This window comes from Cavia porcellus, unplaced genomic scaffold (genome assembly GCF_034190915.1).
Source record: "Cavia porcellus strain 051 isolate PalLab524CR breed Dunkin Hartley unplaced genomic scaffold, mCavPor4.1 scaffold_8, whole genome shotgun sequence".
In the NCBI taxonomy this organism is placed as follows: domain Eukaryota; kingdom Metazoa; phylum Chordata; class Mammalia; order Rodentia; family Caviidae; genus Cavia; species Cavia porcellus.
In genome coordinates, this window is record NW_026947491.1 from 36,809,252 (window position 1) to 36,834,625 (window position 25,374).

Here is a 25,374-nt window from a genome sequence, read left to right on the forward strand (position 1 = left end):
GCTCAAACTCACCCTGGACCACATAGTGACTTAGTGAGACTCTGTCTCAATATAAAAAATATTTTAAAAGGGCTGGGAATGTAGTGTAGTGCAAATACCCTGGGATCAATCCTGAATGCCACACAAAAATTTTTTTTCTTTCTAATTTGCATGGTTTTATTTATTGTGCTGGGAGGGGCCTCCAACTAAAAAGCAGTGCTGAGAATAGTGCCGTTTGTCATATTCCTAGCTAGAAGAAATATTTTCAACATTTACTATTATATATGATTTTTATAGATTTTATGTAGCAAACTTTTATCAGGCTAATGCAGTTTTCTTTTGCTAGTTTTATAAAAATATGGTTTAGTTTCTTATGAATGGACATTAGATTTTATGCTGTTCTAAGAAGTTCTTTTCATTAAAATTTTTACGTTTTTACTTCTCTTTAGCAAAGAAGTTTGTAATCCTGATATTGGTGGCAATATCATAATGTGTCCTCAGTGTGATAAGCTTTGTCCATTCTGGAGACTCAATATTACCTGCGAGTCCTCAAAGGTAATTTTTGTGATCCTAAATATTTACACATAAATGAAATGTTTTCAGTTCTAACAATCACTTAAGTATAACACAGAAATTATATCTTTTTCTTCTGTGGAATTTGGGAAGGTATTTTTCAACTAAACTTACAGGCAGTCTGTGTTTATTCCTGTTTTATAAATAATAGGGATTAAGAGCCTTATCTAAACTCTCGTAGAGAGTCAGTAAGGATATGGTGGAATCGAAACAATATTTCAGGTAATCAGAACAAAGTCTCATACCCTGCTTATTTTATGAATACTTTTAATTAGATTCATTACTATAAGTATTTTCTTTAATTCAAGTGAATGGAAATCTAAAATTTGTACTTAGGAAAATTGTACTTGTGAAATTTGTGTTTGTCATTCAAAGTATGCTGAAACTATGCTTGAATTTTCAAAGACCTTGTTGGTCAGATTTTTGACTACATGTATAAATACAGGTATAGTTTGGATATAAGTAAGAAAAAGTGCTTGTCTCAAAACATTCTCAGAAAACACATTTAGCTCCCCTTATATATCCAGCTTGTAAAACCAGGAGGTTTATTACAGGAATTGAGATCAGAAGGAGCTTACTAAACAGCAGGCTGGAAATTCCAGAGTGGTGAAGGCCGGTGGTCAGCTTGCTTCAGGGCATCTTCCTGACAACTCTGACGTTCTCTTTCCTCTCATTGTGAGACCCTTGTCCTACCTTGAGAAATTAGCAATTAACATTGAGTCTAGAGCAGTCTGATCTACATATAAACTGATGCCAGCAAGATTATATATTTTATACTTTTTTTTTTTTTGTCTTTTTTTTTTGAGGTGAGGTCTCGCTATGCAGTTCAGGCTGGCTTTGAGCTCACTTTGTAGCCCACGCTGGTCTCGAACTCGCAACGATCCTCCCACCTCAGCCTCCCGAGTGCTGGAATTATATGCATGAGCCACCATGCCCAGCATATATTTTATACTTTACAGAGTTCCTGTACTGATGTTACTGCCTTTGATACATGTATCAATCCTGTGAGATAGGTAAAATAGAATATTTGCATTTTATAGATTAAGACACTGAAGATTTGAGAGATTAATACTCTTTTTAAGGTCAGCTACTGGCAACTGGCAAAATATTGGCAGTAAATCTTCATTTCTTGCCATTGCTGGGTTCCTTAACAGCTGACAGTGCTACCAAATCCAGACACTTAGCTCCCAAATCCAGATTTACCTTTGAAAACGTTTCACCACTTAATGAAGATGATTGCAGGGCATTGTCAATACTTTGATTTTGGGCTTTTTTTTTTTTCTTCTATTTTTGAATTAAAATAGACTGACTCCCTGCCCTACAACTACAAATATCTCTACTAGATTTCATAAAGTAAAAGACTTAAAAATGGTAAAAAGAAAGCTGCTTTCCAGTAGTGTTGGCTCAGAGTGAAGGTCACTAGTTGCACATCTGGAGGCCCTGAACTTAAGGCAAATGACAATGACAGTAATACGAGAGTCAGATTGCATTCTGAAAAAACAGAAGTGTAAGTTCACATCCCTTGAGCAGTTCTCCCTCACACTTCTCACCACAGCTGTTCTCTCATTTCTTCTGCTCCGTCCTTAGCGTATGATTTTCACATGTCTCTCTTTAAATTCTTCCCATTATTTTGGAAACTAATGAGTCCTTGGTTTTAGTCCAGTTTCGAAAGCTCTCTTAAATCTTGCCAGTGTGATTTACAAAGGGAGGAGACATATAAAAGAATATGGAAGAAAGGATGAAATGGAAAAGAAAGTTCAAGAGGGGGCACATTTTCTAGCTTTATAGTTTGTTGGTTAATTCATTTATTCCGTTCTTTGTTCATACATTTTTTTATGTAATTTGTACCTCTTTCTTTTTGAAAGAGACAGAGTAACTACTAATTCATATGTATACTAGAAGGATTAATCAAACTACAAATAGTAATATAAAGTCAGGACCAAGGAAATAAAGAAACACTATGCAAACAATAGGAGAGAAGCTTTTTACTGTGATTTCACATTGAAAAAGGATTTTAGCTTTGTAACTAGCATGATAAAAGGAAAACAGCAAATTCTAATGTTTTGCTCTTAGAAGTACATTGTTACAAATTTTTTTATTCCTTTGAAGAAAGGCAGCATACCACAGAGTCATCATGCCTTCACTTGCAGCATCCTCTGTTTCCCCTGCTCCGTGTGACTCAGACAGTATCCTGACTCAGGGCTGCTCTTCCCCTGCTGCCCTGCCCTCCCCTCTGTTGCTGTTTGGCCAAACAGGCCAAGGGGCTTCCTTCAGAAAGCCTCTTGCTTGCTTGCTTCCCTTCTTTCCCTTCCTCTAGGGCTCTCGTGGGACACAGAGCAGAGAAGTGAAACATCTTACTCTGGCTTCTTGATTCTTACACATGTTGCAAGAATTTCAATCTCATCCAGGCCTCACTGCCTCTCCTACGAGTGCAAAGCCTGTCACTCACCTCGAGCTGTGCAGCCAGGGTGATCTTGGCAGTCATCGTCCATTTACTGTTCCTCAGCACTTGTTTTTCTCTCTGCCCCAGACAGGTACATTTCCATTGAATTTCCCAAAGAGTAGAGCTGAGGTTTCACACACAGTAATTTTATTTCCAGAGTGGGTGTGCAGAAGTGTCAGGGCAAATAGGGAGATATCAGAGAGAGAAAGGGTTGCAGGGTTGCCCTCATTCCTAAAATAGGAATGACATCAGAGGAGATCTTTAATTTATAAGATGCAAGAGCTGTTTTTCATAGGATTTTTCTTATAATTTAAAATAAAGGTGAAAGCACCACGTTAAAAGACGACTTGGAGAAGATGATTCTATAAGAATCAAAACTAAAAAATTTGAAGTATGTGCTTTATAGAATCCCAAGACTAGGGAGTGGGTGGAGAGCATTCTTCCCCTAGAGCAGTCATGCATTTATGAATTCCGCCTTCCTTGAGCTGGATTTTGTAAAAGAATAGTTGAATGAAGCAATTTAGGATCATGCTCTCTGGTCAAGATAAATGTGAATGATCAAGGGGACATTTACATGCTTTGGAAACCAGATGGAAAAGAAGATGAGTAGACTTTTCCTTTTGAATAAAGATAACTTGACTAGTGTTTTTCTATAGATACCAGTTTACCCGCTCTATATGAGTATAAAGGACAACCCAAAAACTTACCTTAAACAAAGCAGCCTGACTTTTCTTTAGCATCTGTAAAGTTTGCTTTTTTCACCCTTAGCTGCTGCTTCTACCCAATCCGCATCTTTACGTTGCATATGATCTTCCATAAAGTAGACATGTTTGCGACTTTTGCTTTTGTCTTTAGTTTTAAGAAGTGTAAAAACACTTGTTGATTAAAAGGTTTGCAACCAATTGAAAGATCTCCCCAAAAGTCATAGATGGGCATGGGCTGTTTATGTACCAGTACTAGCAAAGAAACCAAAACATAGTATTCTCCTATTATTGTCATGAAATTTTGGCTTTTTTTCCCCATAAAGTAAAAATAATATTTTTATGACAAATGAAAATTTCATGAAATTTAAATTGCAAGGCCAATAAATAAAGCTTTATTAGACATGTACACACACCACAAAAGAAGCTGGTCTTAACAGAACCAAAGAATAGGCCCTTCTCGGGCTGTATATAAAATGCCTGTGTAATTTATCAGTTGTGATGGTTGTAATGTTAAAGAAAGCACTTGTGTGTCCTTAATGCCAACAAAAGCATCTGCTGGCCACAAGATAAAAGCCACCCTTGGGTTTGAGGAAACTGGGCTCTTCTGGAGGAGAGCCATCTCCACATAAACATGGCTCTGTACTTCTTTTAATAAGAAAAGTAGGAATTCTAGAACTTGCTCCTTTGAGAAGGGTAAAGTGACGATAAGATGCAGATCATAAATCTAAAAGTTGCTTACCAGCCCTTCTGTTATTACAGCCACTGTATTCCCTACATTCATCTGACAGCTCATAGAGGGGCCATTTCTCGGTCCTGAAAGGCTTTAAACAGAGTGCGATCTTAATAGATGCACCTGTTTTCTTTATCAAGCTATGAAGATTCCATTGGAAGATGCATTTGGTTAACACAGCAAAGGCTGCTTGCTTTTCAAACAATAAGAAATTCTACCTGTAAGTTTATATACATATAATAATTGTTAAACTAGGTGTTACCTTTGAAAGAAACAGGCTGCATATATAAGACATTGCATATTTAATTAAGTCTGATGAGTGAAGAACTTGATTCGTTTACATGTTATTATTTTCCAGAAATTGTGCATCTTTGACAGTTTTGGAACTCTAGTCTTTGCGGTATTTATGGGAATATGGGGTAAGTTTTCGTTTTTATACATTCAATTTAATAGTATTGCAGTTTTATACAGACCCTCAAACAACCCATTTGTAAGACCTTGTGTTACCTAAGTTTCACTAGAGCTTGCTTCATTTATGATTTCGAGGCCATTATATCATTTAGCTTTTACAGCTTTCAAAGTATACCTTCAAATGGTAGTGGCTTAAAACATTATTAAACCCTGTTGCTCATTTTACTGTTTCCACGATTCTGTGGGTCAGCTGAAAGGTTTTTCCAGCATGGAGTGGCTCAGTGATCTCTATAGTGAGCTGGGGCTCCACTAGGGTACATGAACTGACAGCTAGAAGCTTGGATTGGTCTGTGAGGCTCAACTGAAAAGCATCTTCTCTGCTCCACAGGTCGCAAAAATAGACTAGCGTGCATGGATTCAGGGTTCCAGAGAGAAACAGGACATGACAGGCCCTAAGGCAAAGGCATTTTTAAACATATAGTTGCATCACGGTAGCTAATGTGACATCAACCAAAGCAGATCATACGGCCAAGCCAGCATCAGTATGAGATGAAGGATGGAGGACCACCAGAGTGCTTGGGTTCAGGAGTGTGATTCGTTCTTTGGAAGTTATTACGCATAAAGTATACCTTACCTGTAGTGCTTTGGACTGAAAATGTTTCAGTCTTTTCATATTTTGGAATATTTGTATAGATTACCAGTTGAGCATCCATAATCCAAAAATCTAAAATCTAAAATGCTCCAATATCTGAAGTATTTCGAGTATATTATATCAGCACTCAAAATTTTCAGAGTTTGAAGCATTTCAGATTTTTGGGCCTATATTTTTAACTGTCCCTGTAGCTGTGATCCCGTCTAACTTGTGGGAGTAAGGATGGGGAAGAAGTAACTATGCAGGGATATTAGGAGAGCTTTCTTCTTTTTTACACTTCTGTATGAATGACAGCATCCTAAGTATGTCGTTTATAACACAAATTCTGTATAGTAAACAAATACAATCCTAAAGAACGTAAGTCCTGTGTAGGAACCTGAATACTATGTTTATGTTTTTGATTTTGTATAGGATTGTTAATTTAATTATGCAATTATTTTCTTTACATGTAGACTCTTAAGTGTTTAATCACTGTAAATATTCTAACCATAGAAGAAAAATTCACCTTTTCAGAGATGAACATATTTCCCCTTTTGTCCTGTACAGAAAGGTATAATAGAGTTCAGGTTAAAGAAAAGTGGGAGAAAGAACTGACTCAAGTTTCTTAAAAAGAAGAAACATCAATCCATGCAACTTGTAGAAAGGCTCACTGCCAGGTATCTTCAGCAGTCTGCCTCTTGTGGAATGGTCACCAAATGGATCAGTGAGCAGACAAAATCCAGTGACTGGACACTTTAGAGATGCCATTCCTGGATAAAGGGAACTGTAAAGCTGGCAGACTTACTTGATAAGTGACAGTGTCATTAAAATATTTTCAGTGTTTTTGCTGGAGACCATGCTGTAGTATAATTTGACACATGAAGACCAGACTTTTATATTCAAAGCCCCATAACCCTATACTGTAAAGTACATCTTTTTTTTTACATAAGAACTCAGGTGCTGAACACAGGGTTCAGCGTTTTTAACTGTGGGCTTACAGTTTCAGCTCTGATTTGTAATCTGTGTGACTGATTCAGCACATCTGTTAAACTGTGTTACACTAATGAATGCTCATTGCAAAATAAAAAAAAACATTTTAAGCAAAAAATATACATTAATTTTGCTAAGACAGACCTCGTATTTCATACTAACCTTCCTTTTCTCTGGGCACTAAATATTCCAAGTTTATAGAGCTTCCTTTTGCACTGGGCTAATTTTATTTTGAGTGATTTTTAGAATGCAGAAAACAGTGCTGTACAGACTGTAGCATCATACGCAACTCTTTAAGCACAACATCTAGATGATGAACTCTTTTAAGTACTGTCTGTGGCTTTCCTTGTTGCTGCCTTATGAGAACTACTGCTGTGAACCTCGTTACAGAAAGTCTGAGGCTGCAGAACCCAGCCAGTGGGAGACTCATGTGAAGTTATTCATACAATCACCTTCATATTCTTGCAGTGTCTCTTTTATCTCAGATGGATGTGGCACTTAGGATGTTTTTACCCTCACTAGAGATGATAAAAATTGAGGGTAGAAAACCATTTAAGAAAAATATAGTAAAAATCATGTACTGGTATGAAAAAGTCCTCTTTTTTAGGTCAAACCAGCTGTCCAGTCTTACTGACTCAGGGAGGGCTGAACACAGCCCATGGTTGTAGTAAAGATTCTGAACATACTCACTCTCCCCACGCCTTGTTGCTTCTTAACAACTTCCACTTGAGTCTCCGTGGCTCAGCCTCTTGGCCGCATGGACTAGAGTTTTTCATTTTTGTATCTGAGGGCTGAGTGATAAATAGGCCCTAGTAATTTCCATAAAAAGAGCTGGGACTCCTGGCTCACTAAGGATCGTGGATCTGGAAACCCCACTGGCTCCACGTGGATCGGGAACTGGCTGTAGCGACTGTTCTTCCAGACCTGAGCTGTTCCCGGGGGTCCGCAGCAGCAAAATAACACAGTGCCTGCTGCCCCGCCTTTGCCTCCATTTAAGCCAGTTTTTAATTTTGGTGAGACACAGATGTGTCTGACGGTCATTTTAAGAGTCGCATCTGAACTAGCTGTGAGAGAGGCTGAGAAATGTCATTTCTAACCTCCTTCAATTTAGTGAAGCACAGTAAAGACTGAGTGAGTTAAGCTACCTCGTAGACCTGTGTAAGTGATGAGGTCTGGAGAGTTTCAAGGCCTGTAAAAGCACCCTAGATCTTCGGAAGTAGACTGTGGTAATGAGAACACTCACAGCTCCCAGAGCACAGCAGGACATAACACCACCGACAGTGTGCTGCTGTCATCTCTTTTTTTGTATATGGGCATCTTCTTCATCTGATTCCTATTTTGTCTCTCTGTGTCTCTGTCTCTGTCTCTCTGTTTGTCTGTCTGTCTGTCTGTCTGTCTGTCTCTCTCTCTCTCTCTTTCTGTCTCTCTGTATGTGGTTCAGGCTGACTTTGAACTCACTAAGTAGCCCAGCTGATCAGCAGTTCTCCTTCATCACGCTCCTGAATGCTGGAATTCCAGGCCTGTGCCTCCACACCCAGGCCTGTTTTCCTTAGATCTAATAATAACCTGATTGGGAGAAGCTGCTTTTTACTCCCAGGATCCAAACCACCCTCTCTTTTACATGTGATACGAGAGTTTAACTCACTGACTAGAGCTTCAACCATAGTATGTGATTTGCCAGAGAATTAGAGAGCAGCACCCTCTGCCCCCGGAGTTCTACCAGTTGTCTTATTGCAGAGACAGGGAGCAAAAGACACACAACTCCTGTCTGTGATCACGTGCAGTTGGCCCTTGTCCCAGGGCATTCTGTGTGGGACATGCATGTCGGTCCAGCCCACTGTGGTCTGAGTACATGCCCTAAACACTCGGTGAGGTGCTAGGTAACCAGTGCCTTCCACAGACTCCCTCAGAGTCCTCGCCTGTAAGTGATATGAGGAACCAAACTCCCACCCGTTAGAAGTCCCAGGGGTTTTGTTTTCAAGGCTGAGAATTGCTAACGAAACCATGACATTTCTTGCTTACAGTGCAGTCTTACCACTTATGAGAAAAATGACCCAGAAACTTAGTAAACATCAACCATTTTGCCTTTATGTTCTAGTTCTGGGAGAAAGAAGAGTAACCACTATTCTTTCATAATAATAGCGTTAATTTGAATTGCTTAGCTTGCTATTTTTGTGGGGGAAAAGCAGTTTATTTTCATGAGTCATCTGTTGATACAGTTTCTAGATATGAGCAAATGATATAATTTTAAAGGCTGGGAAAATGGCAAGTAAATTAAACAAATTATCTAAGGCCCCATACACAGCAACAAGCATAGAATAAGAAATGAGCCCTGCAAATAATTTGACTGGATTCATGATAAAATGTGATGTATATTAATAAATTCATAGCAAGTTTTGGAAAGGTGAAAAAATATTTATTTTGATTGATGAAATAGCGCTATTTTGTTTGGAGCTATAAAAAATAGAAATGATTTAGGAAATGTCATTTCTATCTCTTTGGATCTATATCATCTCACATGGGTATTGACCTCTCTGTAACACAAACAAGATGTCACCAGTCTTCTGGCATAATTTCAATAGGTTTATGAGTACTGATTTCATTTATGAATACAGGTTTTGTATTAGTCTATTTGCCATTGCTATAGCAAAATACTCGAAGCTGGGTAATTGATAAAGAACTTTATTTAGCTCTCAGTTTTGGACATTCAGGAGTGTGGTACACCATTGGTCTAGCTCTGATGAGGATATTTTTGGCTATGTCACATGGCAGATAGCATCCTCACAGGAGTTTATGTGAGGAAGATCCCATAGCAAGACAGGGAGCCAGGTACTAGGGGAGGGACCAGTCTTGCTCTTTTTTAATAACCTACTCCCTCATACACTAACTGGGGTCCTGTGAGAACCACATAATAACTTCCAAGGCAATATCCCCAACACCTGAATCACCTCTCACAAGGCCTCACTTCTCAAGAATTCCACCAGTTCCCAACATCAGCACCCAGAGGGCAAAGTTTGGAATGCACAGACCCTGCAGGTACACTCTCAGACACACCCAACCATAGCAGGTGCCAAAGTGCAACAGGGTTTTAATGTCCTGAATCAAAGTTTCCTTTGAAATATAGTTAGGCTCAGAGAGTATGTCTGTGACATCTGTGATGCAGAAAAGTGCGTGTGGTGATTCTGGTAGTCTGTCTCCCCCGGATTCTGTTCAGCAGCCAAGACTTGAGAACTGACCATGATGTCACCAGTAAACTGTCAGATCCCCCATGGTGTATACTCTCCACCTCAGGTTAGCCAGACTTTTGCTGGCTACGGGGTTAGCCAGACCTTTTCTTGAGAACCAAAGGAGACTGGTATAGCCAAGAGTGATTGAAAGTAGATGTCACCTGCAGAGGGAAGCAGTTGGCATCAGTTGCAACCTCTGAGTGGACAGTTTCCCAACTACTAGGGCTCCTTTTTAGCATCTGGTGTGGTTTTTTAAATTTGTTCATTCACTGTATGCATTACATTCCCACCACGTGGTACAGCTTTGGCTTTGAACAAGCAAAATCAGTGCTCACATGAAGGTGACATTCTCTTTATTCCTTTTTTTTTTTTTTTTTTTTTTTTTTTGGTCGTCTTTTTCCTTTTTATTGGTACTGGGAATTGAACTCACAAGTGCCTGCTTGCAAGGCAGAGGCTTATGCCACTGAGCTAAATCCCCAGCCCCTAAAGGTGACATTCTTGAGGGCGTGATAGACATTCTAGTAGCAGATACAGATCAGGACACATGCCTGCTGCATATGTTGATGAGCAGAGAGGGGCCGATAGTGAATAAATTACACTTTTTAAAAAGAAAACATACAGCTATCACTGGAATGATGTCATTATTATGGGGGCAGAGTTGAGAGAAGTTTTGGGATGGGGACATACGCAATACTAGCAGTAGAGTTCTCGGATAAATTGTGAGGCCTTCTGTTCGATGGAAACACACAGGCGTTTGCCAAGGAAATATACAGTGTAGGGAGCTTTAGTAAATGGGCAGCATGTGTTACACTGGTTTGTCTGCGGCCCTCAGTGGTTGCTCATGAGTACTTTGTCCCACCCGGCAGGAGTCTTTCGGAGAGTATCTGACATGTGAGGCCAGCGTGGCTCAGGTGGGCAGCAAGATTGTGTCATACTGTGGCCCCTTAAGATTTGCCTCCCACTGGAAAGGTTGGTTCCATCATTTCCCCAGGGACAGGCACAGGGACGTGAATGACTAGGAGACCTTTAGTTATAGGGTCATCACTCTGTTCACTGTATACAATTTGAGCCTGATTCCAACCTACAGGTTATCTCTACTCTCCCTTACTGTTACGGAGTAAAAATGTATCGAAAACACAGCTGGAAAGTGGGTGCTTTTAAACACTTCAGTTGTCCTCCCTGTTGGGGAGTGTTGGATTGTGCTCTTCAGAGCTGCACCCCAGGATTCCTTCCTGCCTGGGCTCAGTATTTTTAAAAACTTCCCCGAGTACTGCTTGTGTGCAGCCAGGGTGAGAACTAGCAATTCTGAGATAGCTGCTCCACTCCAAGTCAGACTGCCCTGACACAACAGTGAAAACTGGCTCCGCCCAGTTCTCCACCCCGCGTTCTTTGCTGAGCACCTGCCCACTGGACATCTCTCCTTGAGTAGCCCCCAGACCTCTGACCGTACTGAGCCTGTTATCTTTCCCCTCATATTTGCTGCTCTTAACTGACGTAGAATGAAAGGCCAGCACCCTAGACCTCTTCCTGCCTCTTCCGTCCTACCTGTGTCTCATCAGTCTTGCTGCTCACCCTTGCTCAGAGATGCTGCCGTATGATGTTTTACCTGCCAGCAGGTCTCCCTGCCTCACGGTAGAACCCCAACGTCACCCCCTCCTTGATGCCAAAACCCTCACTTCTGAGGCACATTGGGCCCTGCTACATCTCCACGAGGACCTCCCATCCAGCCGCCACATCCTTCTCTGGCTTTCTTCTCCTTTTGTGTGCAGTCCCACCTACTACCATTTACATTTGATCAGCTCAGGAGTCACCTCATAGTTCGTCATAGTGGTCCCCGCCTCTAGGGAAGGCCTTCCCCACTGGGGCCGTGGCCCGGAGCAATCTGCGCTAATGTTTGTTTACTGGACTCATGTACTCCTCTGCCTAGGTGCTCCCTGAAGCACAGACTGCCTGCCTCATTTGTTAACAGCCCATGGTAGACTCCTGAGAAATATTTATGAATAGATGAGTGCTAATTCCAGAATTTCTACTGAGAAAGGACTTAGGAATAACAACCTGATTGAAAGGCTCTAGGGAACTTACTCTAAACCTGCACCTTCCATTAACATGCAATGTTTTCATTTGATATTTTGAGCTACATGTTCTAAAAAATGAGTGCCAAAAATTATTTTTCATACTTAGGTTGAGAGAAATACCTGTTTTATGTTAAGAGAATATTAATTGATTTGGAGAGTATTAAAACATTCCCTTCTCCTCCAGGCTCTTAGGAAGAAAGGGAAGAGCAAGACAGAGAGGACATGGGGGAAAATAGATAGAATGGTAGACCCTGGTCTGCTTTTGAATGATAAGGTGTTTGTGTTTTTAGTTGGCAAGGAAGTGCTAGTAGCAGGGCATTTGTGTCAGCATCTAGACCCTTCCACAATTCCCTTTCCCATAAACTATGTCTGTTTTATAAATTATGTGAATTATCAATGTTTTCTTATAAAAATCATTTTTAAAGTATCGCTTGCCCATTGGATTCTGTTTACCATATACAGAAGTATTATGTGTAATTCAGTGTGGATTTCAGTGTGGACCTCAGTCATCATTAAAGATCATTTGATCCTGGTTTCTCCCTTCATTAGTTACTTTGTTTTTGGAGTTCTGGAAGCGTCGCCAGGCAGAGCTGGAGTATGAATGGGATACTGTTGAGTTTCAGCAGGAAGAACAAGCCCGACCAGAATATGAAGCACAGTGTACACATACAGTGATAAATGAGATTACTCAGGTAAGAAGGATGTGATTGGATGCCATTAGTGTATTTACTGCATGGTTCTCGACCTTGGCTGCACATTGGAATTACTTTGGAATATTGAAAACTCCTGGTGTCTGAATTCCATTACTGCACACTCCGAGGCTAGTAGCTGGCATGTGTTTTTGGGCATAGAGTTATTCCTTTGGTCTTTGGTTTTTGTAGCTTCTCTGGTGATTCTAATGTACAAGCCAAGGTGAAGAAACACTGCTTAAAACAGTAAATGTGGGGCCGGAGATCCCCGTACCAAAAAAAAAAAAAAAACAGTAAACAGTGGAAACAAATATTGCCCCTTCTTTGGTAGTAAAGGTAACAATGCCTCCCTCAAAACTACACTGAGTTTGCTGTATAAAGCAAAATGCATTGGTTTTTAATGCTGATTCTTAGTTTATCACATGACCTTCGAGACAGTCCCTTAGCCATCCTAAACTGCTGACCTTTAATCTTGCACTAAGCCTCAGTCACTGCTCCACCTTCTGGTTGAGATGTGCACACAATAGTGTGGCTATTATCCTAAAGTCAAGGAAAAAAGGATAGATGAGGGTCTGACGAAGTTCCAGCTGTGCTAAGCATTTTATGTCATTGGAAAAGTAGGTTTGCTCCAGCTGCTACTACTGCTGTAAAAATAAAATCATAAATCTGTATATATGCCAAAGCCTCCAAAAGGTGATTTTTGAATCTCCTGCATTAATTGCTTTCCATCAACACAGGAAATTTAGAGCTGATTGTGCTTGCAGTCATCAGCATAAGGAGAGTGGTTTCCAAATACAAATCACTCTTGGAAAGCAAGTGCTTTTACCAAGAGCAGCTGAGACCATCCCCAACTATAGATTTCATAAACTGAATCACAGATTTATAGAATGTCGGCACTGAAAGGCACTGGAGGGAGCAGTTCAAACTCTTCATTTTGTAAATGGAAAAAGAAATGAGGTTCAGTTATGACTAGAAGGTGACATTTATCTCTTACAATGTAACAAGATTCAAGTGATTCCCATTACATATAGTTACAACAGTTTACCAGAGAAGATGGTCAAAGCATGTGTTGTTAAAAAAGTATATATTCTCAAGAATGAAAGCTGACAAAAAACAAACCAAAACAAAGAAAAAGAATGAAGGCTAAAACTTAGATAAAATTAAATGTTCATAAAGAGTTTTGGCTAAGAAGGGAGGCTTACAGTATCAGTAACATAGAAAAACACTACAGAAGAGATCATTTGTTTTATCCTTTCTTGATAGTTAAAAGTTCCAACCAATACATTAGCTAAATTTTCACCGAAATGTTACTTGTTAAGAAATTGCAAATGAAGAGTCAGTTTTCTATATATTTTTCTTCCTCATTTCACTCCTGTTGCTAATATATCCTCTTCTGGTTTAAAGAGACGGGAAAGGTGTGATTTCCAAAGTCTCAAGAATGAGATTGCCTGAGTGCGTTTGTGAGCAAGCTGTGTGAGCTTGGACAAATTATTTAATCATTGTCTATGTCTCAGTTGCCTTTTCTACAAAACTGGACTCTTAGAGTTGCTTTCATGTTGTTGTTGTGAGGATTAACTAAGTTTATGTATGAAACCCACTTGGAACAATACTTAGCACAGAGTGGATGCCAGGTCAGTATCTGCAGCTGTTACTGTGTTCTAGGTACTCTTTACCATTCAGGTTAGATTTCTTCTCTTAAGACTCTTAAGTCTGTTCTTATAAACTATAAATTGGAAACTGTCTTAACATATAAAGCTCAATAAAGAAGCAGATATTTGTTTGCTAGTATTTATAGGCATCCATGAATTTTATTTTTTATTTTTTTGCCTGGGCTCTGGGCTCTGTGCTAGCAGCACAGTCCCTTCTAAAACCCAAGACAGGCCCAGGAATGCCACTTTACAGTGTGGCATCAGCAGATACCGAGACTCCTGAGCTTAGCTCATAGTGGATAACAGTTTGCTACTTGCACTTGTATTTTAAAAAAACATTAAAATAAACACAGCACATGTCATGTGCCTGTTTGAGATTATTAAAAATGTGCATTTATAAGGAAGGAGACTGTGGTTGCAAACTAACTGAACCCTAAGATTTACTGGCAGATGAGAAAAATAATTGTGTGGGCGTACTCCCTTGATGGACTGAACTCTTTGTATACATTAGGAGGAAGAGCGCATCCCCTTCACCGCCTGTGGGAAGTGCATCCGGATGACCCTCTGTGCCAGTGCCGTCTTTTTCTGGGTAAGACCCAATCACAACTATTTTTTTGAGTAATTTTTGAATTGGTTATATAAAAATATAGTCAAGATAAGATCTTAAATACCAAGGAAATAAAGTCATGCCTGGAACTCTGTGGTCTCAGAGAGTACATGGGAGCAGGAGAGTGCTGTATCCAGAGAGCTATGTTATCACCTGTTGTTCGCTGGACTGATTCTTAAAGTTCTGAGGGCTGTCTGTGTTCAGGGCGCTTCTCCCAGGTCTTGGCACCTCCCAAGTTTAAATCGAGGCAGTGGCTCTGATTTTCCCGTTTCTAATAAAGAAACTGAAGGGGAAGCATTAAGAATTTTAAAATTTCGCAGCAGCAACAACCAAAATAAAGTGTCTAGAAATAACCTTTGCAAAAATATAAGAAGTAGTGAAAAATTAAAAACCCACCACTTCTGTCTGTCTTTCAGACAAAAGCTTTCTTTCTCTCAATAAACATATTCTCATAATAAAAATAAAAATCCATAAAAATTACTCAAAGATATAAAAAGAAACTTTATAGTTAAATGGAGGCAGCTTGAGACCATACTCATAATTGAAATAAACTCACATTTGTAAATATCATCTTGTGTCCCTAGTGTAAAAAATAAAAAATACAATCCAAAATGTACACTAGATTTTATGTTAAAGGGAAAGAAAGTGCTCAAAAGAAGAGAGTATCTGGGATAGGAGAAAGGAGAAAAGAAAGAAGGGAAAAGCCGTGCACGTGGGTATACATACATACGTGTGTATGTCTCTGTTAGTTCATCAAAAGGAACAGTGTGTGCTTTCACTGTTTGTTTGATCATGTTTTTCATGCCTAAATCTTGTAACCCGAGCAACTGTTTCTAAGATAACAATATGCAGTATATTAACAAGTGTTAAATTTCCTACTGTTTTTTGAATTCTGTATCATTGCTATCCTTTTTTTGTTGCTTTGCTTTTTAAATTAAAAAAAGAAACCTTAAATGATGTTATATGTAAGGAGACTATTTCTAAACAAAAAACAGTATTTTTAAAATGCTAGAATTTAAATTAGTTTTGGTTTATTAATAGAATCATATTAGTAAGATAATTTAATGGGTTTTATTGGATCAAGAACCACCAGATAGGAGGTCAGATTAGAAAGTAGGACATTAAAAATGGGCTCTGATATAATAATTTGAGTACTTGAGGCATTATATGTACATGGAACAAGTAAAAATTACTTGGCCAGGCTTTCTTGTTTGTTTGATTTGTTTTTTTGGTAGCCAGGTTTTACATTATTAAAGATAGGAAAAACGCATATTCTGCGGAGTGAGTGTGGACCACTGAGAAAGGGAGCTCACTGGCTAGCTGGCCAACTTTGGTGGCATACGTCTGTAATCCTAGCAGTTGGGAGGCTGAGGCAAAAGAATTACAAATTCTAGGTAATCCTTGACTACACAGCAGGTACAAGGTCAGCCTGAATACATGCTGAGACCCTATCTTAAAAAGCTAAAGAAAAAAAAAGCGAAAGATTAGTCTACAAATGGGAGTGGAGTACTTGTTAGCCAGTAGGAGAAAAAATAAAGGTTGAATCACCACACTATAATAAATTCCTGAAACTTTTTTTTTAAATGTTAAATAATAAAGTGGAAATCAATACTGCAGTAATGCTTGTACAGTCTTTAACAATAGATAGAGGAAAATATTTAAATACATACACTAAACAAAACACCGTAAAAAAATATTTGTTGACAAGGTAAAAGTTTAATGCCTTCAGTACATAGATTCCACACCACCTATATGATAACACCAGAAATCATTGTAGCAAAAGAGACAGAAAACATAATTGTGCATTTAAAAAAAAAAACAGAAAAACAATGAGTAAGCATGAGAAGAGTCAAACCTCAGCAGTAATTCAGTCAGGTGCACATAAATGTGATCTGCTTTTCACCTTTCAGGCAGACTCCGTGTTCCTGAGCTAAGCTGTTCTCCTGTTAAGGTTCTAGGTCTCATCTCACACCAGCCTTCTGAGAAAGCAGTTTGGCAACTTGTATTAAGAATCTTAAAGATACCAGTAGCCTTTAATGCACTAATTTTAGAAACTTTTAATCAAAAAATATTTCAATGTGGTGAGTAAAGGTAAATTTCTTCAAAGCCATTTTTCACAACATCTTATACACACGTGTATGTGCACACATACATGTCAGCCAAACTGTCCCACATCAGACCCCACATACAACCTTGGGAAGGTGTATTCATGAAAATATTTTATGTCATTTAAAAATGCTGTCCTTCACAGTTAGTTCCAAGAAGGATAAAAATATATAAAGTGATTTTAAATATGCAAATAATATATAGTTTCCAAAGAAGTTTTCCAGTATGTAAACAGAAGGTAATTTTTCCTATTTTTAAAAATATTTTATTTATTAAATCTTTCAATTATAGCCAACAAAATCAACCCCCAGTCAGTGTATCTACTGGGGCGTGAGGGGAATGGAAGAGGGTGGCATTTATTGGTTACTACAACTGATAATTCTAGATCTGAGCTAAAATTCAGTTCAGATTTGCTACTGCAGCTTAAGTAACATTGAAGTCTGTTTCATTCTGTTCTCATCCTGCCTCAAGTGTCTTCCCAACATGGTGGGCCAAGATACTGCCTTTTGGTAGCTAAGTGACCACAGAATTCCGGATCTCACTTCATACCTAAACAGAAAGAGGTCCTGGTTAGTGGCTCCCTTTATGATAAAGGAAGCGTCTTTTCTCCTGGCCACAAACAAGTGTCTCTTCACGTCTCATTGGCTCTATTAAAGCCAAAGTGGGGTGAGAGATCTTATTGGTCTGAAACAAGTCAGGATTTACTGCTTGAGCACCACTGGGGCCATCCTTCCCCCACTCCAGGGCTGAAAATAGAGGAGGGGTTCTCCCTCCACACACCACCAAAAATAGAATTTGACTTCTGGGATAAGGAACAGATCGGTCCAGCATAACCAACCAGCATCCATTACAGGGTTCTTTGGAAACTTCTACAGTGAGAATATGTTAAAATTATATTCCAAAAAGCTTCCATGTTTCTGTAAAGAAATATCATACATCCAGCATCCTAAAAAAGGATAAAAACTTGGAAAGTGTGTAAAAGCTCTGGAACGCATTGAGAATTCATTCCACAAACTACAGAGGAGGCAGTTCCTTGTAGAGGTCAGCGTGTCCTTGAAGTCATGGTGATCACAGTCCTTTTACTACCAGATGCTTGATCTAAGCAAATTACTTACTCTCTTAGCTTCTGTTGTCTTATCTATGAAGGAGGTATAACTGGCACCTACCTCACAGGCCTTCTCTGAGGATTAACCAGAATATGTGCTGAGGTGAGCTGTGAGCATTTAAAGAGTGCTCTTGCAGTCATTTAACAAATACTGATGTAATTTGTAGAATGATGTTATATTTAATGCTCTGCCTGTATGTGTTGTACGAAGTGAGGGAGATTCAGTTGCTACATCTACTTTTTCTCAGCCTTAGCAATTTTTACACACATCTTAATTCATTTCACAAGTGGAGACGTAACTGTGAAGGGAAGGGGAAAGTGAACAAGAGCACAGGGAAATGTAATGCCTTCTCTTGGAGCATATTGCTTAGAGAGGAAGAAAAACATCTTTTTAACACTGGTCACCATACATAGTGCTTTTCATGTGCCTACACTTAAGTGTTTGGTTTTTGTTTGCTTGCTTGTTTTGTTTTTTACTGTAGTAATTTGTTTAAATTAGTTGCTCTACTTATTTATGCCCATTGTACAGATAGGGGAGTTGAGGTCCCAGAGGTTAGTTTGCTTAAGTTCTTATAGTTCATGGCAGAATGAAGATTCCCATGCAGGGATCTGGCTCCAGGCCTGTTGTGGAATAACCACTCCTTGCTCTCTACTGCTGAAAAGTAGACTGTTACTGTCAAGAGTGTGATGTGAGTGCTTGGTCCTCTCTTGTGGCTGTCATCATAAGCAGTCAGACACACCGAGTACATGGCTCTAGAGCATATCCAGGCAAGCTGATGTCAGAAAACAGTGTAAAGTTGCCTATCCAGTAATTTCCAGTACCATGTATGAGTGAGAAAGCTTCGTGGGACCTTTAACACACACTACGCAGTGCCCAGAGAAAAGCTGCATATTGGGAAGCAGAATCCTGCCATGCGCAGCTGTGCTTCAGATGCTCCCATTAATGTTGGGGAGTGAGCATTTAAGAACACTGTGAATCAGTGAAATGAATCTTGTGGAAAAGTGGGTGTGAGTGGTTGCCACTATCAGATCTTAACTGCTGACTGTGGAAAACTTAAGGGAGGTTTCATCAGCAGAAACCAGTTAGCATAGGACACTTCTGACCAGCATCATGGCCGGCCCAGAATCTCCTTACATGAGGGATTCTGTTGGAAGGGATCACATCTCCTTAATGGGCATAAAACCACTAACTTCTAGTCTACACCATTCAGTAATTATGGAAAAGATGCTTTCATTGGTTCCACCATCACAGCTCTTTTCCCATTATTCCAATTTTGTATTGTCTGGAGATACTCTGTATTTAAGCATGCTTTACAGAGAAGTTATATAGAAAGTATAGGGTTCCCATGGTTCCCTCTACCCCTTCACACAGTTGCCCTGTTAACATCTTATATTAGTGAGTTTAGCCTCCTTTGATCTCCATCAGTCCTTACCTGTCTCAAGTCCTGTTTCCCCCCTCTTCCTGTAACATTTACATGATATTTGTATCACTTTCTGTATGCATCTTGTTTGCTTAAGCACAGGACCAATTTTTAACAGCAAACTGATCATTGGGGAGTCTCATGCCATTGTGGTTACTGTGCTTTCAGATCCTGTTGATCATTGCTTCAGTTATCGGCATCATCGTTTACAGGCTCTCGGTGTTCATTGTATTTTCCACTACCCTTCCCAAAAGCATCGACGAGACAGACCCAATCCAGAAGTATCTGACCCCGCAGATGGCCACGTCCATCACTGCGTCCATCATCAGCTTTATCATTATCATGATTCTGAACACTTTCTATGAAAAAGTGGCCATCATGATCACTAACTTCGGTAAGATCCACTCCTAGCTTAGGCCATTGTATATTAGGCCTGGTAAAAATAGACTATTTCTAACTGTTTGAATTCCTGTAGGCTATAAGTTTTAGAGATTTTTGAGTGTGAACATATTTTATCTAGCCTGTATCAGAAATAAATTACCTTTGCATGAATAAAAGGGACACAGCAAAGATAGTCATTATAATGTCCATGAAACACATTGGTACTAAATAATATTTTCAGTTACATTAGATCACATTCTCTTGTTGAAAGCAAATAGTCTCTTTTTTCCAAATAAGTGCCAGAGGATCATGGTTCCTGTGGCAAGTATGCTCCTCTGTTGCAGAGATGACAAGCAATCATATTGCTATGTATCTTCCCCTGTACCATTTATATTAATATAATTCTCATCCCCTCTGGCCTGATATGTGTCCCAGGCAGCTCCTTAGCGATTAGTGACACTCCTCTGGGTCAGTCTCTGTGTGCATTTCTCAATTGCCATCTTCAGACAATCAGAACAATTCAGAGTCCAAACTAGGAAGATGGCTTGTTTTATCTTCCTGTATGCCTCCAGCAAGCTGCCCCTTCTTCAGCAGACCACCCATGGTACAACTTGGGAAGATAAGAGAACATCCTGTAGCATGCAGTTTAAAAATAGTTTGCTGCCAATTTAGACCTAAGACAGTGCATAGCCTAATATTTGCACATGGGCACATGTGTGTATATATGTATATGTGTTAGACACACTTATTTCTCTCACACACACTTATTTCTATGTACCTGCACCTTTTGTGTGTATATATATTTGTTTTCATGTAGGATATATTCATGTGAGGAGAGAACTTGTATAATAGTATTTAAACTTGGAAGTGACATAGTGGCTATATTAAGGAACTGAAAACAGTTTAAGTGGAAACAGTGTGAATCGTATATTTTTCAACATGTTAACTCATGTAAAAGTGTCAGATTCAGGTCTCAAAGCTAGTCACGAATTGGATATCTTTTCTTTATTTTACCTACAGAACTCCCAAGGACCCAGACTGATTATGAAAACAGCCTAACTATGAAGATGTTCTTATTCCAGTTTGTCAACTACTATTCATCCTGCTTCTACATAGCATTTTTTAAGGGCAAATTTGTAGGCTATCCAGGAGACCCGGTATATTGGCTGGGGAAATACAGAAATGAAGAGGTATGGAAATAGAATTGTAGTCTCTTGACAGTTTTAAGCCGCTTCATGTTTTCTCTCAGTTTTCTAATAAATTGTTTTTTCATTGGATATTCTTTAGATGTTTTTAGCCTAGACAGAACAAGTGTCAAAAATAAATAGATTTAATAACTGTATTTCTTGTTACACCCATCTAAAACCTAAATGAGATTTTCTTTTTAACATGCTAGTGTGACCCGGGTGGCTGCCTCCTTGAACTGACGACTCAGCTGACAATAATCATGGGAGGAAAAGCAATCTGGAATAACATCCAAGAAGTATTACTTCCGTGAGTATTCAATAGCGTACACCTGAGTGATGAGACAGGAGCCAAGGTCGCCCACCCGTCCAAGTAATTTACCTTCACAGCCCCATAGCTGTATGTTCGCTCTAAATGAGTCAGAATCTGTTACAGTGAGAGGTCTTCAGACAAGATAGTCCAGTCCACAGTCAAAGCATATCTAGTATTAAAAAGTATGTAAAGCCTTCCTTATACCTAATGAAAATCCCTATCTGTTGTAGTTTATGCTTCTTAAACTGTTACTGGCACCAGCTAATCACAGGCCTTGGAGAGGGCTCTTGTTAGAGCTGTGCCCTCCACCCTTCTCTTTATACTAGAGACTTATGTCAGTAATCGTGACTTGTTGACTTCTTTGGATGTGTCTGTCACTACATTAAGTGATATATAGTTTGCATGTAGTGTGCTAGTCATAGTTTAATCTTCCAAACTATCCTCATCTCCCTTTTATAATGGTGATCTTTGATTTTAAAGACATTAATGATTTGTCTAGTTCTCGCAGGCAGTAAGGAACTATTGTGCAGTTCAGCACCAGGATCCCATGGCTGTAAGCCCCTGTGAATTCTTGGTAGACATTTGGGGTAGAGATGTAGACAGTGGTAAAGCACTTGCACAGGATGTGTATAGCTCTGGTTTCGACAGCCAGCACCACCAAAAACACTTTTTAATAAAAGGTATTTGGGAGAATCCTAAGCACAAGATACATGCCTAATGTTTTAAGTAGTTATCTAAAGTAATAACCACAGAAGTTTTCACTTACTGTTTCTTCCCTTAAAAATGAGAGTAGGAGCCAAACGATGGCATATTCCTCTTATCCCAGCACTCTGGCAGACTGAGGCAAGAGGATCACAAGTTTGACCCCACCATAGATAACTTAGTGAGACCCTGTCTAAAAAAGGATGGGGTGGGGATGTTGTTCAGTAGTAGAAACCCTGGGTCCAAACCCTGGGTCTTTTTTGAGGGAGCTCAAAAAAGAATTAGAGTATAATTATACCTCAGGCATTAGCTAAAATTCTGTTGTCCTTTCAGATTTCACTTAAATTCCATCCCATATCAAAGTGGAAAGTCCAATGCCATCTGCATTTTCCACAGATTTCAGGAATCTTACTGTGTTTTCTATTGCCACTGTAACAAATTACCACAAAATTCATAGGTTAAAACAGCACCGATATAATGTCATATGGTCCAGGAAGTCAGCAGTCTGACACTGGCTTCACTGGGCTGGCATCAAAATGTTGGAGGACAGTGTGCCTTTCTAGAGGCACTTGTGTTGATCTCGTTACTTTTCTGGCTCCCAGAAACGGCCCACATCCCTTGGCTTGTGACCTCTCTTCCCCATCTCAAATCCAACTGAGTTTTCTGTAGCGCTCTCTCCTCTTCCATTTTCTTCTTACTCTTTTAGTGATTTTTTTTCCCCTTTTTTGTGACAGAGTCTCACTATGTAGTGCAGCTGGCTTCGAACTCACTGTAGCCCAAGAGGGCTCCTGACTTGCAGCGTTCCTCCTGCCTCAGCCTCCCAAGTGCTGGGATTACAGGCATGCACCACCATGCCTGGTTGTTAACGACTCTCTTAACTATGTTGGACTCACACTGATTGCCCGGGATGCCCTCCTTGTGTTAAAGCCAGCCGGTTAACAACCTTACTTCCTTTTTGCCACATAACCTAGCACATTCCTGTGCTGCATGATTAGGAAGGAAACATGTTTGTGTGGTCTTTTACTCTGCTTACCACCTAGTTTTTCTTTTCTTTTTCTTTTTTTTTTTTTCTTTTTTTGGTGTCGGGGATCAAACTTATGACCTTGTGTTTGCCAAGCAGGCACTTTATGCCACTGAGCTAAATAAACCCTTGGCCCCTACCACCTAGTGTTTCAAGGTAACTTCCGGCTCTGGTTTCTGCTACCATGGAACTTGATCCCCTCTGTGGTTCCTCCTGTATCTGTACCCTTCTCTGTTCCATGCCAGCCTAAATCAGATATGTTGAGCCTCACTCCCTGGTGCCCTCCAGCGCACAGATGTATTTTGCTGCTGTTTGGGGCATGAAGTCAGAAACTCAAGGAAATTATATTTTGAAGTGAAAAAAATTCTCTGCCCTCTTTAAACTTTGTACCGCACTCTGCAGGTTTATTTTATACTTAACCACCCTTCCTTCTCCAGCCTCCTGCCATCCTGTCCTGTTTTCCCATCGCATGCAGTTTCTCTCCCCACCCCACCTCTTCCATCAGCAGGTTTCTCTCTGCTCTGTAAATATATAAAATAGAAGAAATTCTGAACTCAGTCCTAGATCATTAAAAAGCATTTTCTGAACCAGGTAGATTATTGAATGTTAAGACCTGATAACTAGTTGATGACAGTGAACTGTTTTTCTAATTAAAAAATTAGTATACCTTAAACTAGCACTGAAAAGTCAAGGACAAATTATTACATCTGTTGACCCCTTTGTATTTTCATTTCGAGTAAGCCCATTGTTAAAACGTACAGTAACCTGAACTTTGCCTTTATTTCTTTAGATATTTCTCCTCTTGGCCTAAAGTATTTCTGCTGGATGTTTCAAATTTTATTTCCCTTAGCTTTAAAACTGGAAAAATGGTTAGCCAGACATAAGTGACTTGGGCTGTTTGCTGCTTTGTGTAGATTCCAGTTTCCTTCTTGTTTTTATTTCATACAAAAACGTATACCACGATACAGTTATTACCCTTGCTGCCTAGAACTTCACCTATCCCAAAAATAAATAGGAAAAGAGAGAGAAGCTTGAAAGTCAGTAGCCGTTTTCCTGTTATGTCAAAAGGAAATGTATTTCACCAGAACTCTACCTGCTCCATCCTTTGATGCGCTTTGGGCCCATATCCCGGACTGGGATTCTTGTAACCAGGAAAGCAGCTTGTCTGGCTCTCAGGTCCGGGTTCCCCTGGCATTTCTCCTGCACCAGACTGCTCCCTGGTGTCAAATAGGCCCTGGGCACAGAAGGTTGAGTAGACAAGTGCCACCTATGCTTCACGTACAAAATAGCAGTAAATTCCAGAAGTGTTTGTGAGACCCAGAGAACAATCTCAAGGCCCTTTGGTCTTCCCAACTCCACTTAGTATTTTAATGTTTGAGTCATTCTTGGGAATTTGCTTTATACTGTATTTGACAAAAGGTTAGTACAATTCTTGTGTTAGGCAAATCGCTCTAGAGAAACGTGCATATGTTAAGGACAAATAAGCCTTGGGTGTTTAGATGGTAGATAGCTATCATTTTCTTATCTCTTCTACTATATTTTCCACAATGAATGTGCACTGATATAATTAGAGAAATGAGCCATCCTACAAGATTTCAATATATGATCAAACAGAGAATGAGCCAGAGATACACAGAGTCCTGATTACAGGCTCCAACTTACCCTTTTAAGTTCAAGAAAAGTAGACACACACAAAATAATTTCAGATAGTGAACAGCACTTGAATTTCAAAAATTGTAAATGGGAATACTGCAGAATGCTTTAAACATAAATGAAGACTGTCTTTAGTATGTAGAAAAATATGGTAAAGAAAAGGCCAAGAGAATATGAGGATTAAGTACTTTACACTATACATAATAAGTATTTAGTAAAGGGCAACTTGTTATGTGCAGTTATGTTAATATGCATGGATATGTTAATAGGAATTACAAATCCCTAAGCAATTCTAGACTTGGCCAGCAGAAAAGACACCTGAATTTGTTTATTTGTCTTACTCCTGTGGGTGGTTCTCATGTACACTCAAGGTTGAGATTTCAGCTCAATCCCTGGTACGAAAAAAAAAAATTGAGATTTCATATTAGAATCATAGCCCAGTAGAAAATTGAAAGATCCTGGGCAACAGTGGATATATTTCTACTACAGATGAGTGATTCAGCTCTATAAAAGAAGCTCAGAGTCTGTACATAGCTCTGCAAACAGAGTTCATCAAAAAGACCTCTCACATGAACTGATTTGGGGAGGCAAAATAGTAGGAAAGGGTAGAACAGGTGATCATGCAACAGGACAAAATTTCTTCCTGAATCCAAGCTGGTGGATTTAGCCCAGAGAGAAGTGTACTGCTGGGGGAATGGGGAGGATTCAGAAGAAGCAGAGGCTAGAAGTGGAGAGAAAAAGCAAAAAATAAACCCACAGAAACTAAGCCCACTCATCTCA

At 39.5% G+C, this 25,374-nt stretch overlaps 1 protein-coding gene across 5 annotated transcripts in view; it reads left to right on the top strand.

The window, feature by feature from the left end:
• Ano6 (anoctamin 6) overlaps window positions 1–25,374 on the top strand; it is a 183,531-nt gene that overhangs the window by 132,875 nt on the left and 25,282 nt on the right. For all 5 annotated transcript variants that reach the window (XM_063254601.1, XM_063254599.1, XM_063254600.1 and 2 more), the window contains 7 exons: window positions 429–534; window positions 4,788–4,848; window positions 12,313–12,455; window positions 14,613–14,690; window positions 19,509–19,734; window positions 20,742–20,911; window positions 21,118–21,215. In XM_063254601.1, the coding sequence (XP_063110671.1) occupies window positions 429–534; window positions 4,788–4,848; window positions 12,313–12,455; window positions 14,613–14,690; window positions 19,509–19,734; window positions 20,742–20,911; window positions 21,118–21,215 (882 nt within the window). The remainder of the gene's footprint in view (window positions 1–428; window positions 535–4,787; window positions 4,849–12,312; window positions 12,456–14,612; window positions 14,691–19,508; window positions 19,735–20,741; window positions 20,912–21,117; window positions 21,216–25,374) is intronic.